This window comes from Balaenoptera physalus (assembly GCF_965194825.1).
Source record: "Balaenoptera physalus genome assembly, chromosome: 7".
NCBI classification, from domain to species: Eukaryota; Metazoa; Chordata; class Mammalia; order Artiodactyla; family Balaenopteridae; genus Balaenoptera; species Balaenoptera physalus.
Genome location: NC_138886.1, coordinates 82,424,545 through 82,439,561, shown reverse-complemented (window position 1 = coordinate 82,439,561; position 15,017 = coordinate 82,424,545). Strand labels below are relative to the sequence as shown.

Genomic DNA, 15,017 nt, shown 5'->3' with positions numbered 1-15,017 from the left:
CCATGTATAGTTTCATGTATTGATGCTTATGTTTACTCTGTCAGTGTAGCAGAAAATATATCTTCATGAATGCCAGTTACTCCCATTTTTCTTTCAAGGGCAAATACTCACCTTTACTCAAGGAAAAGTCAAAGAAATGTTTGCTTTTGTTTTTTAGGATATTGCATGTCATTATCATAATCACCATTCCCATTGAGAGAGAAGATGCCTCGTTTTTGTTTTGTTTTGGCAATCCCTTTTGTGGACAGTATCTTCCCTTTTTTATTCATGTTCTACCTTCCTTCTTGTTAAGTGCCAGATTAGGCACTTGGGGGAAGATAGACTATTAAACAAGGTACATTACTTGTTTCAAATATTTCCAGTTAAAATTGTTTGAACACTTGCCCCATAGATGATGCTGAATAATCCCCTATTTGCTGGAAATCCTCAGCTTCAAGAACAAATGAGACAACAGCTCCCAACTTTCCTCCAACAAGTGAGTAAGAAAAGATGCTAGCTATCTTCGGTAATGATTTGCTTGAAAAAGTTTGGTGATAAACATTTTCCTTGCTTTTCTCTGGCTGATAGCAAAACGTAGAATACAGTCTGCTGTCAATTTGCAGAGAATTCAGCTTGATCTTAATTGAGCCCCATTTCACTGCTGACCTTTTGCTTATATTTTTTAAATATAAATTCTGAGGAAAGGACCATTTGGTTTTTGCTTTTGAGGATTTAGGATTTTGAATGCTTCGTTAATACCATAAACCATTTCCTTTCACTTTACTAACTTTGAAGTGCTTCATTGTCATGTTACACTTTATGGTTTAACTAATCTCGAGTAACAGGAAAGAGCTACCCTATCCTATTTTACATGTTTGATTTCTTTGTAATGTTTCAGGTACTCCAAATTAATAGAACGCCTGTTTTCCAAGGGGTAGATCTCATTCCTCAAACTCGAATTAGCGAGATTAAAATTGTCGGTGTTGTCATATAAAGAAGGTTTTATTATTAGAAAAGTACTTGAGATGGCCATGGTAATTTTATTATTTAAAAAGAAGAGAAGTCAGTCTTGGCATTTTGAAACCGGTAGTTCTAGGGAGGGCTTTTAAATATTATGCAGATGATCCTCAGGCCTGTAAACCATAATCCAAGGTTAGTGTCCTTGATCTATTGTAATGATGGAAGCCTATCTTTTTTGGTTAGTCAGGTGGTGTATATTTGGAAGTAGGGAGGCTGAACCGGACACATGTATTAACTTCACCTTTGGAACTATTGTTTTAGAGTGTATCTGACTGGTAAAATTGTTACATCAGCAACAGATAACACTTGGTCAGGAGGAATATGTGGCTTTCACCGTTATTACCATGTTATATAAACTGTGCATTTGGAGATTGTCTCTCAGAAATAATACTTGTATCTGTTGGAAAATGGGGAACAGCTGCGGCTTCCAGAGGAGCTCCTGATTGTCTTTCATTATGAAAAATGGCTTTCATGATGGACTTGGGAGGAGGTCAAGTAACGATTTGCACACTAGATTGCTGTCAAAGAGGAGGTGCTTGTGTTTATTTTGGGAAAGAAATTATGGATTCACAGTGTCTAGGAGTAAGGTGTTAGATTTTCTCAAGAAGAGTAGCAAAGAAAACATTTAAACTTTACCTTCACTGACTTTAATTCCCTCATAACCACTGGTTTTCTTTCTTCCTTAGATGCAGAATCCTGATACGTTATCAGCAATGTCAAACCCTAGAGCAATGCAGGCCTTGTTACAGATTCAGCAGGGTTTACAGACCTTAGCGACTGAAGCCCCCGGCCTCATCCCAGGGTAGGTTTGTTTGGGAAAGATTATGAAAGTGCACAATGGTTTTTTTCTCTGAGAATTTGACTTAATGCCATCCTGCCTTTTTTTGGTTGAGATTGTTTTATTTAAGACAGTTTTCAAAGTTAAAAATGGTTATTTTAAGAAGATAACTTGGCTAATACTGTGTTGAAATGTAACTGATTTACCATCAGCTGGCCTGGTCTGGCCTCTTGTTTTGCAGGAGTTTAGGTTTACTAACAATTTACACTTTCTCTAGGTTTACTCCTGGCCTGGGGGCATTAGGAAGCACTGGAGGCTCTTCAGGAACCAGTGGCTCTAATTCTGCATCTGGTGAAAACCCAAGTCCCACAGCAGGAACCACCGAATCTGGACACCAGCAGTTTATCCAACAAATGCTACAGGCTCTTGCTGGAGTGAATCCTCAGGTAATGATTCTTTTCTGCTCTTCTTAGTGTTAGAAATTTAGAAATTTCAAGAAAAGAAAAGAAAAGGTGGCTATCTTTTTGGTTTAGTCTGTAATGAAAAGTGCATTCTTAATTATATTGATTCTAAAAAACAGGCATTACAAAAATGGTTAACTTTGGTACTATATTGGACACTAAAGAAACGTTATAGTTGAAGGGAAGAAATGCTTTGCCTTAATTTTTGGAAGTTGCCTTTAAAAATGCATTCTTTTTTGCAGTCCCTGTTTGAAAATTATTTGAAGTAGGTTATATTTTATAAAAGTTTGTCAGGGAGGAATAGAAACTTGATTATTCTCAATATCTCCTGAATTCTATCTAGTCTTTGTACTTTGACGTAAAAGAAGTCCTAACTACCTCACCCCACCCACTACTGCCTCCTGTGGTAACTTTTGTTACATATATACACCTCACAGATATGGCTGAAAAATGTGAATGCCTAATATTCTTGCATCTGGAATCATTTATTTACTAAGAATATGCCATTATGATTCCCAGTTCAAACCTATTACAGTAGATTGTCCCTTAAACTTCTACGTGGTGAAAATACAGCATAGTTTTCTTATTTTAAGCGTTATTAAATACAATAAAAACAGGTCAGAGTTTTATCTTATAAAGAATTTGTATTCCCGATACCTAGCATAACTTCTGGCTCAGTAAATATTCTTGGAATTAATAAGAAAAAACGATTTCAGGTATTAGGCCAAATTGTTATCTAAGTTGAACAATCTACAGGCCTCGCCATTATCAGGTTGCCCAGAATTGAGTGATCATTTATGTATTTTTGTCTTATATCATTTCTGAAAAGGAGGTGCAGCTGAACAGTCAGAAGTGTAGTCTGTGCATGTGAAACTGGAACTCTTTTCTGAAGACTTGATTGGCTGATACAGAAATTAATTCTACATTCTAAGCCTCATTAGAACTTTAGAATTTTATACATGAGGACACTGGCTTTTTTAACTACCCAATTGGTCAGTAGCTACAAAATAAATAATCTAATTCTAAACTATTTGCATACATACTTTTTAAAGTTTGCCTATACATTCATGAGCTTCTTAAATAATGGTTGAAGTCTATTAAGCTCTTTTTTTTTTTTTAAAGCAGAGTTATGTGATCTTTGACATCATTGTTTAGGTATAAATTAGATTGTTTAAAATAAAGTGCTAATTGAACTTTTAAATATGTTTAATATGTTTCTAGAGAGGCCAGTACTTTTATAGTTCAGTAGTCTAGCATATGCTATTTTAAAAAGCAATTAAAATTGTTAAGATTATTTAGGTGTGACATGGACTGATTTTCCTTAGAGTTTTTGTTTGTTTTTCTTTAACAGCTACAGAATCCAGAAGTCAGATTTCAGCAGCAACTAGAACAGCTCAGTGCAATGGGATTTTTGAACCGTGAAGCAAACTTGCAAGCGCTAATAGCCACAGGAGGTGATATCAATGCGGCTATTGAAAGGTTACTGGGCTCTCAACCATCATAGCAGCATTTCTGTATCTTGAAAAAATGTAATTTATTTTTGATAACGGCTCTTAAATCTTTAAAATACCCGCTTTATTTCATTTTGACTCTTGGAATTCTGTGCTGTTATAAACAAACCCAATATGATGCATTTTAAGGTGGAGTGCAGTAAGATGTGTGGGTTTCTCTGTGTTTTTGTTTGTTTGTTTTTTGTTTTTTCCTGGAACAGTGGGAATCAATGCTTTTTCATTTAAGGCTACTGCATGCATCAACCACTTCTGCATTTATTGTAATTTTTAAAAAACATACCACCTTTTATAGTTGGGTGAACAGATTTTTGTCCTGCATCTGTCCAGTTTATTTGCTTTTTAAACATTAGCCTATGGTAGTAATTTATGTAGAATAAAAGCATTAAAAAGAAGCAAATCATTTGCGCTTTGTAATTTGTGGTACAATATTGCTTATTGTGACTTTGGCATGTATTTTTGCAAACAAAAATGCTGTAAGATTTATACTACTGACAGTTTTTGCTTTATTTGTATACAGACTGTGTATGCACATTTGGGACTGCATTTCTAGAAACATATTGCAATAGATCATCTGAGCAAAAACATCTGTAACCAAAAAAGTGAAGATAAGGAAATACTTTAAAGCTGAGTATTTCCTAATTGTGTAGAATCTTACAGCATCTTTGATACACATCTCAGCAAAAGTACCGGTTAGTCAGGTTTGTTGAAAATGTAGTAGAAAAGCTGATTCTGGTTATCTCTTTAAGGACATTTAGTTGTACAGACAAGATGATGTAACATTGTCTCAACATTCACAGATTGACTGTAAATTACCTTAATCTTTGTGCATACTGAAGGAGCACTGTAGTATAACCCAAAAGTGCATTTGCCTAGGACTTTTCAGCTTCTCCCATAGGTAGTTTAACAGGCATTACAATTTGTAATTGAAATGTTGCTTTCACTGAAAGTGTCTTGATGTTTCAGTTATTTTTAATTGCCATATAAAAATAGAACTGTCTTCTGGGTTTATCATTTTTCTTATGCACAGGCAATACATGAACTTAAAATGATTTGTGAGCCACTTGTTTCTGAAGTGTTTTGGTAGTTCTATTAAGAAATAGTTAAATATTGTGCTTTTCAGAGCCTGAGAGAGGGGAATTTTGGGGGTGGGGTGGGGATCTATCCTGGATTGGGCCAGCCTAAATAATACTGGCAACCAAGATTCTGTTAGGATTTCTGTGCATATAGTGTAGTAAAGAAGTATCTTTCAGGGGTGAAAACAAAGAGCCGTTTTAACAATGTTGAGTACATTTGGCTGTTCCACAGCTTTTTTCTTCCCTCCCCAAAGAAATTCTGTTTGCCTAACTCTCAAACTATTGGGGTGGTACATTCCTTTAGGACCAATTAAAACATAACTTTGGGGTCAGTAATATATTTGGCTGACTCTGGTTCAGTATTCTCTTAGGTCATTATATTCTCTCATGTACAGTTAAAGGATGTTAAAAGTAACCTAAAGTGAATTCAGACCAGTAAAATCAAGGGAAAAACAAGTTGAATTCCATTACTTCTGTAAGTTGCTTGCTATTAAAAAAGGTAAAGAGGCAGGTTGCCCACCATTTCGTGCACTGTTCTGACACTTTCCCCTGGAAAAAAACATGTACAAAGGTCAAGATGGAGGCATGACTAAGAGGAAGTTGTTAAGGATGATATTCATGTGTCTGCTCTCTCTGCCTTATGCCTCAGTATGGTTTAAAAACTTTTGTACTGGCGAATGGTGGTATACAGTGTGGGATAGTGTCATAACCAATTTGACAGTTTATTAATCACAAAATAACAATAAATCTCTAGCTTTTACACTTGTTTGTCTTGCCTTTTTTGTAGAAAGAAAAAGGTGTCTTCAATTTACTTTCTCTAACCATGTCTTTTAAAGACTATTGGAGTTGGTTTACCTGATATTATTACACTTGAGATTATTTTTCATTAACTTTTTGTTTCCTCAGTTAAAATATGTGCATATATACTATATTGTGTGTTAAAAAGAGAGCCAGCTGGGAAGTCAGGTGGCCTGGGCTTTGCTAGGTCTTTTTGGTACTTGACTAGTTATTTGATTTTTGAGTCAGGGCATCATGATTTCTTCAGTGAAAGTGGTGGTAAGGCCTGTGCGGCACACCCAACTGGGTGATCTCTTAAGTACCTCTTAGTTGTTGCCCTGGTGTGATTTTTGTTGTTGTTTGTTTGTTTCTAATATGTTCATCTTAGTTCAGGAGTTCAAAATACTTAAAATTCTCAAAAGCATTAAAAAAAACTCTTGAAATAATATAGACTTAAATTGTTCTCATATTGGGTTATTACAAAATGAATAAAGAATAGAGTGGTGAAAATAACATTTCAGGATTTTATTCCCCAAGCGGAATATTTGTGATCCTAAACAAAGTGCAGCAAATCAGATAAATGACAGCTGGCCTCTGTGTATTCAGAATTGGAGTTTCAGACTTGGCTTAAATATAGTAATGAAAGGAGTTTTTTGTTTGGGGAGACATTATTACTATGTTAATTTAATAGGCAAGTTACAACAAATTAGGACAGATAAGAATGTCACTAACATTAGTGATAAAAGTGAATCTAGGGCACATGTCTTTGTCCTTGTGCAAAACAAAAAAGGTTATGTTGTTAAGGCAGGGAAATACTGCATACTCTATTAACATTAAACATGTTAAGTCAACAAGAAGTCCTGCATTAAAGAAACCTGTTTAATACAGCTTTGTCCTATCCTCTGCTGTCCTTTTTACTTAACTATTCTTTAAGGTAACGCTATAGCCAGTGAACACACTTGGGGAAAACTATAGTTAGTAAATGCACATGGTATTCTCTTCTCTGGAATTTCATCTGTCTTCTTTGGCTTATATAAAGTCTACTGTGCCCTCTGGGATCAGTTTTGTAGTCTTCCTAGACTTTGCTAACCAGTTGATATACTCTGAACTGTCAACTGCTGCATTCTGTCCCTCTCATTCATTTACAGTTTGGGGGATTTTTGTTTGGTTTTCTGCTCTGAAATTTTCTTGGCAGTTAGTTACTTAGGTAACAGTACGTGTTTCTCTTCAACTTCTTTGTATCTTTCCTCTCATCAACCATAGGCAACCATTGACTCAGAAAGTGAACATTTATTGAACATCTGTTGAGTAACAGGTTCTTTTCTAGTTGCTCAAAGTGTATAGCAGTAAATAAAGTCTGTCCATATGGGGTTTAGATAGTAGAATGTAGGGAGACGGTAAACAAAACACATACATGGCCCTGTTAGGTAGTGGCAAGTGCTTTGGTGAAAAATTAAGTGGAGTATTAGTTCAGGACGCAGGGATTTTATTTTGTATAGGGTAGTCAGAAAAGGTCTCATTGAGAAGGTGACATTTAAGTAGAGACTTGAGGAATATGTGGGAGGGTGAACAGCTTTTCAGGAAGAGGGGCAACTAATGAGAATACCCTGTAATGTGAATGTTCTGAGTGTGTTTGTAGAATACAGGGAGTTTGGTGTGACTGGCAAGGTGAGCTAGGGAGAAAGTGGTGAAGGGACTGTGGTGAGACGGGGACAGGTAAGTGGTGCAGGTGTTTGATGTGGAGGGCTTAATACTCCAATTTTTGTGTCCCATCCCCAGAGTTTCTGATTTACTAGCCCTAGGGTTGGAGGAGAATTTGCATTTCTAACAAGTTCCCAGGTGAAAACCATTGGACTAGGGGAACCAGGGTGGAAGCTGAGAGACTGGTAAGAGGTAATATCTCAGAGATAATACCAGCTTGGGCTGGATTGGTAGCAATGGAGATAGTAAGAAGTAGTAGTCAGATTTGGGGTATGTTTTGAAGGCAGAGCCAGTAGGTTTTACTGATGGATAAAAGTGTGAGGTTAAGAACAAGAGAGATGTCAAGCAAGGTGAGCAAGGTACATATGGGGAGGAGTGTAAGTCTAGTTTTGATGTGTTGAGATGTACTTGGTTAGATATATAATTGGAGATAATGAGAAGGCAGTTGGAGGAGAGGTTCAGGCTACAGACAGGTTATACAGCTGCCAGTGTGTATATAGATAATATTTAAAGCCAAGGAACTAGGTCAGTGGTTCTCAACCAGAAGGGACTTTGCCCCCCAGGGGGGCTTTTGGCAATGTCTGGAGACACCTTTTTGACATCATGATTGAGGCTGCTATTGGCTCTAGTGAGTAGAGGTCAGGGATGCCACTGAACATTCTCTGATGCACAGAGCAGCCTCCCACAACAAAGATATATATCTGGTCCAAAAATGTTAATAGTGCCAAGGCTGAGAAATCCTGACTAGATGAATTTTAGAGATTGTTTATAAACATACTTTGGGAAGATTTGAGTCCTGGTTTACTCTTAACTTCCAGTTCAGAGAGAATGATAGGAAACCAGAAAAGGACATGAACAGGCAGGTAGGCTGAAAGCAAGTGGAGAAACTTTTTCACGAGGAGAAGGATGGTAAATGAAGTGTGTTAAATGCTGTTGCTTCAAGTACTCATCATGGATTGAATATTAACCTATGGATTTAGTAAAGGGAAGGACCTTTATGACTATGACAGGGTTTTTAAGGGTGATTAGCGTAAAATTCTGGTGAGAGTGAACCTAGAAAATATCAGGACACACAGAATTTTGAAGTAAAGAGAATCAGAGAAATGGGGGCAGTAGCTGTGGTGAGGCGAGTGGTGGCGGTATAGAGGAAGTTGGCCCTTTGTGTTCTTTTAAGATGGGAAGTACTGGTTGTGTGTGTGTGTGTGTGTGTGTGTGTGTGTGTGTGTGTGTGTGTGTGTAGTGGGGGCTTGTTTTTGGAGGAGAGTATGGAATAATTGTTTTCTACCAAAAACTACAAACAGGAGTTACCACCACCGTTGATCCCCAGAATAGGTTTGATAGATAGATCCAGATAAGCAGGCAGACACATTTGCTATATGGGCTAAAGTGTGTGGGAGAGGGTTTCTTTGTCTTTCAAGCCATCGTTTTCCTCAGCTAGGTAGCCAGCTGCTTTTCCTTGTCAGTAGGAGTGGTACCTTCCAGGCCCATCTGAACTTTTTGTGGTCAAGGAAATGGCGGAAAAGCAGCCCCCTCCCAACATCTTTGCTTTGGTGAGACTGAATAGAAATAAGGTTGAGATTTTTTCCAGAGCTGAGATGGTGATGAAGTACATTCTCAGTTTGTAATTCCAGTTTATACATGTTACCATTTGTGCCTCAGACTCCTTAATTATAATGTAACCTGTCCCAGATCCACAACCCAGTCTCTTGCTTACCACTCTATGCTTAGAACAGAACTAGGCACATATAGGAGCTCCCAGTATAATTTCCCTCAAAAGACCGAAGCTGAATGTGGGGTCTGATTCTTTAGTGGGATGTATAGTAGTTGCTGTATATTCAAGCTAGATTTTTTTAAAGCTATTCATAGACCCATTCTCCACTCCTTATACTTTCTAGAGAGGGAAGGAAATTTCCACTGTGTTGTGGTTATCTAATGCTTCATAAAAAACTACCCCACAGCTTAGGGGCTTAGAACAAAAATCAGTCACTAATTCTATTCATGAATGAGCAGTTTGGCAAGGATTGGTGAATACTGCTGGAGCAACTTGACTGGGTCTGGAGAATTTACTTTCAAGAAGGCTTATTCACATAGCTGTTTAATTACTACTACTTTCATCTGGGAGTACAGTTGGGGTCTCAGTTCCTCTCCATCTGGGCCTTACTACAAGGGCTACTTGTGCTTCCTCACAACATGGTGGATAGGTTTCAAGAGCAGTATTTCAAGAAAAACGAAAGTTGTCAGTTTTTTAAGGTCTGGCCCCCAAACTGGCCCAGTGTCATTTCTCCTGTATTCTACTGGCCAAGCAGTCTTAACTTGCCCAGATTTAAGGTTCATAGGCCCAACTTCTTGATGGGTAGAATGTCACAGAATTTGTGATCATCTTAATCTACCATACACTGTGATCCCAGAAGGGGAAAACTATTAGAGGAACACATTTTTGTTCTTCAGTATTCACTCTTTTCCAAGGGAGAAGTAGTGACTTAACTGCTTATTGAATACTGTAGAAGGAACGAGGTACACTTGACCGAGCCCCTGTTCTTCGGGAAAGTCTGTCCAAAGGAAGCATGCATTCTAGTCGGCTATCTTAGCACATATGGTAATAAAGTTAGTGAGAAAGCGCTTCCTGTGGGGAAAGACCTGTGGTTTTCATTTTTGCCAAAAAATACAACAAAATTTACTATTGTAACCATTTAAAAATGTATAGTTCAGTGGTATTTAAATACATTCACAGTGTTGTGCAACTATCACAATCATCCAGAACTTCTTCATCACCCCAAGAGGAAACCCTATAGCCATTAAGCAGTCACTCACCATTCCCCCCTTACCCCAGCCCCGGGCAACCACTAGTCTGCTTTCTGTCATCTGTGCATTTACCTATTTTGGATGTTTCATATAAATGTAATTATATAATACAGGCATACTTGGAGATAGTGTGGGTTCAGTTCCAGACCACTTTAATAAAGCTAATATCACAATAAAGCGAGTCACACAGTGTTTGGTTTTCCAGTGCATATAAAAGTCATGCTTACACTATACTGTAGTCTGTTAATTAGTGTGCACTAGTATTATGTCTAAAAAACAATGTATATACCTTAATTAAGATATTGCTAAAAAATGCTAACCATCATCTGCACCTTCAGTGAGTCGTAATCTTTTTTTATGGTGGAGGGTCTTGTCTCGATGTTTGTGGCTGCTGACTGATTAGGGTGGTGGCTGCTGAAGGTTGTGGGGTGGCTGTGGAAGTTTCTTAAAATAAGACAACAATAAAGTTTGCCCCATTGATTGACTCTTCCTTTCACAAGTGCTTTTTTGGTAGCATGCAGTGCTGTTTGATAGCATTTTTACCCACAGTTGAACTTCTTTCAAAATTGGAATCAGTCCTCTCAAACCCTGCCACTGCTTTATATTAGTTAATATAATATGTGATATTCTAAACCCTTTATTGTCATTTCAACAATATTCACAGATTCTTCACCAGGACTACATAGATTTCATCTCAAGAAATCACTTTCTTTGCTCATCCATAAAAAGCAACTACTTATTTGTTAAAGTTTTATCAGGAGTTTGTAGCCATTCATTCAGTCACATCTTCAGGCTCCACTTCTAATTCTAGTACTCTTGCTATTTCCACCACATCTGCAGTTATAAGAGTAACATCAAAGACCACTGATCACAGATCACCATACAAATATAGTAATACTGAACAAATTTGAAATATTTCAAGAATTAACCAAAATGTGACACAGAGATATGAAGTGAACAAATGCTTTTTGAAAAATGGTCCTGGAAGACTTGCTCAACACAGGGTTGCCACAAATCTTCATTTTGTAAAAAAATGTATTTTCGAAGTGCAGTAAAGCACGATAAAACGAGGTGTCCCTCTATGTGGCCTTTTGTGTCAGGCTTCTTACCATGTTTTCAGGGTTCATTTCATGTTGTAGCATGTATCAACACTTCGTTCCCTTTCGTGGCTGAATAATATTCTATTGTATGGACATACCACATTTTATTCACTCACGTGTTGATGGACACAACATCATTTAGATACTATGAATAATGCTATAACATTAGTATTTGTTTGAGTCTGTTTTTAATTCATTTGGATATATACCTAGAGTGGAATTGTTGGGTCATATGGTAATTATAAATATTTTTAACTTTTTGATGAACTGCCTGTTTTCCACAACAGCTGAACCATTTTACATTCCCATCAGCAAGGTATGGGTTCCAATTTTCTCTGTCTCCTTGGCAGCACTTCTCATTTTCTGCTTTTCTTGGTTTTAAATTTCAGCCATCCTACTAAGTGTTGGATGGTTATCCCATTGTGGGTTTTTTTTGTTTTTTAATTAATTAATTAATTTTATTTATTTATTTTTGGCTGCGTTGGGTCTTCCTTGCTGCGTGTGTGCTTTCTCCAGTTGCGGTGAGCGGGGGCTACTCTTTGTTGCAGTGCGTAGGCTTCTCATTGCGGTGGCTTCTCTTGTTGCGGAGCACGGGCTCTAGGCGCGCGGGCTTCAGTAGTTGGGGCACGAGGACTCAGTAATTGTGGCTCGCGGGCTCTAGAGCGCAGGCTCAGTAGTTGTGGTGCACAGGCTTCATTGCTCTGTGGCATGTGGGAACTTCCCGGACCAGGGCTTGAACCCTTGTCCCCCGCATTGGCAGGCGGATTCTTAACCACTGCGCCACCAGGGAAGTCCCCCATTGTGGTTTTGATTTGCATTTCCTTAATGACTTGATGATGAGCATCTTTTCTTGTGACTTATTGGCTGTTTGTATGTCTTCTTTGGAGAAAGGTCTTTTCAAGTCCTTTGCCTTTTGAAAATATTGTTGAGTTGTAGGACTTCTTTATATATGCTAGATATTAAACCCTTTCAGTTGCAGGTTGTTTTTTCACTTTCTGTGCACAAAAATGTTCTTTGCACAAAAGTTTTACATTTTGATGAAGTCAAATTTGTCTGTTTTTTTCTTCTGTTGCTTGTGGTTTTGGTGCCATATTTAAGAATTCATTGCCAAATCCAAGGTCATAAAGATTTTTCCCCTGTTTTCTTCCAAGAATTTTATGGATTTAGCTCTTATGTACAGATCATTGATCCATTTGAATTGGTCCTGTGGTTCTGGATTTGCAAAGAGAATATAGGAGTGTTTTTTTTACTCATTTTCATCCCGATCTTTCAAGAAAAAAAAAGGATGAATAATGCCTCAAAGAGAACATGATGGCTAGATGTTAAAATGTAGCCGGCTGTAGACCATACTCTTGGCCAGTCTTGGTTTTCCCAAAACAGTCTCAGAGGTTCTTCATTTCCTCTTCTCATCCCTATTTCCACTATCACCCAATATGACCTCCATCTTGTAGTCTCTTGATCGAAGTGTGATATGTGTCATATTCAGGCACTAAACTTGTCTTATGTACAGACTGTGAACACTGATCCCAGTCTTAATGTGGCACTGTTGTAGGTCCCAGCATCAGATGTAAAGCAGGCAGTGGGTGCAAACCAGCCTGGCAATGGCATGTGGGTGAAATCTATACAGAAAGTATGTGTTCATTAAGGATTTCTTTTCAAGTGAGAAAGACACGAAACATTGATTAGATAGTGAGGCATGTGGATGGAGATAGCTTAGTGGACATCCTCAAGAAATTGAGGAGATAGTTGAGGGATGCATAAGATGTTAATCTGCAAAGAGGAGGTGGTAGTTCTCAACCTTGGCTTCACATCAGAGTCAACTAAAAAGATTAAGAAATAAGCCCACCCCAGACTAAGTGGAATTGTTATATCTGTAAGGCTCAGGCATTTTTAAAAGCTTCTGAAGTGATTGTAAGGCCAGGCTTGGAACCACTGATTTAAAGGAAATAAGAATTTATTAGGTGGGGGTGGTGGTGTGATGAATTGGGCGATTGGGATTGACATGTATACATGATGTGTATAAACTGATGACTAGTAAGAACCTGCTGTATAAAAAAATAAAATTCAAAAATTCAAAAAAAATTTAAAAAACTACCATATGCTCCAGCAAAAAAAAAAAAAGGAATTTATTAGTAATTTAAAGCAATGCTCCTCACCTTCATTGTGCATAGAGATCACCTGGGATCTTATTACATTGCATATTCTGATTGAAAAACTAACTCTGAATGTTTCTAAGACATAAAAGTTAGCTAAAACTGTAAAACTCTTAGAAGCTAGAAGAAAACGTAGTGTGAATCTTTATGACCTTGGTCTAGGCAGTGGTTTCTTAGATACGACACCAAAAGTACAAGCAGCCAATGATAAATAAGTTGGACTTCATCAAACTTAAAAATTTTTGTGCTTAAAAGTTGATCAAGTCAGCTCTCTACCCACATTAACAGCCATCCCTTGGATTTGAGCCCACCTGTTTGTTGCTCTGGGTCTGAAATGGTCAGCTTTCTTACGTCCTCACTTCTGATCACAACCTTTCAGTTCTCACAGTCGCCTCCTCTGACGATCTCTTGTCTTCCAGTCCCCTCCCTGTTAAGCATCTCTTCCTAAACGGACTGTATGCTGTTATCTGTCACGTCCCCATACTTTTCTCACACCCTTCATCTCCTCTGACCCACACAACCAAACCTCAGCCTCCACTCAGACCTTCTCTGTTCCCACGCTGGTCTGCTGATGATGCTGAAGGAAGTTTCCCAGCCTCGCTCTGTGGGGCCCCATCCTGCCTGTGGTCCCCAACCTCGCTGGGCTCCCACAGGGCGTTGGTGATCATCCTTCTCAACATGTCCCACTCCTTCCCACACAAACACTCCTTCAAACCTTGCCCATTCCCTTCAGATTCCTTTCTCACCAGCCTCTTCTCCATTCTCAGTAGATCTTCACTGGAAAAATCGAAGGCAGGCAGGAAAGTAAGCCTTCCCCAACTTCCCACACGCCACAGACAATCTACGTTCAGCCTTCCGTCATCCTCCATTGACAGTGGAAAAGACCTTTCCATCCATCCCTCCTCTACCTCCTCTTTCCCCTCTTGAAACAAATCCACGCACCAACTTTCTCGTGCCTTCAGGCTCTCTCCTCCCAGGCTCCCTTGGAGATCACACACTTCTTACAACCTTCTGTGCTTAACTCCTTCCTTTCACTGTAAGGTTCCCAGACAGAGCATCTCTATCCCCCATTTCACCTTCCTGACGTGCCAGTCAATTCCTGACCACTGCTCCTGTCCCTCAACTGAAACGGCTCTTTCCAAGCTTGCCTGGCGTCACTACAGCGATGGCAATATTCTCACCTTAATGTCTTAGTAGCATTATTTTATTTATAACATTGTTTACAAACTTGGCATGGGATGAGGCAGACTAAGAGCCAGTAGAGAGAAAGGGATAAAGAGTACAGGGGAAAAAAAAAAGATATTTGGGCATGCCTAGGCACACAGTAGGGGATTAATACATGGCAGCTATGTAAGTGTGAAGGGCATCTAGAAGCTTTTTTTTTTTTTTTTTTTTTTAAATTAATTAATTTATTTATTTATGGCTGTGTTGGGTCTTCGTTTCTGTGCGAGGGCTTTCTCTAGTTGCAGCAAGTGGGGGCCACTCTTCATCGCAGTGCGCGGGCCTCTCACTATCGCGGCCTCTCTTGTTGCGGAGCACAGGCTCCAGACGCGCAGGCTCAGCAATTGTGGCTCACGGGCCCAGTCGCTACGCAGCATGTGGGATCTTCCCAGACCAGGGCTCGAACCCATGTCCCCTGCATTGGCAGGCAGATTCTCAACC

General features: G+C 38.7%; 2 protein-coding genes across 3 annotated transcripts in view; one reads left to right on the top strand and one right to left on the bottom strand.

The window, feature by feature from the left end:
• Positions 1-5,582, top strand: part of UBQLN1 (ubiquilin 1) — a 49,286-nt gene extending 43,704 nt beyond the window's left edge. The window contains exons 8-11 of one of the 2 annotated variants that reach the window (XM_082469727.1): positions 392-475; positions 1,686-1,801; positions 2,055-2,223; positions 3,590-5,582. In XM_082469727.1, the coding sequence (XP_082325853.1) occupies positions 392-475; positions 1,686-1,801; positions 2,055-2,223; positions 3,590-3,742 (522 nt within the window). In that variant the 3' untranslated portion in view covers positions 3,743-5,582. The remainder of the gene's footprint in view (positions 1-391; positions 476-1,685; positions 1,802-2,054; positions 2,224-3,589) is intronic. The other variant, XM_082469728.1, reaches the window with a different exon arrangement.
• The window catches only part of IDNK (IDNK gluconokinase), a 61,575-nt gene that overhangs the window by 15,989 nt on the left and 30,569 nt on the right, over positions 1-15,017 (bottom strand). The window lies entirely within an intron of this gene.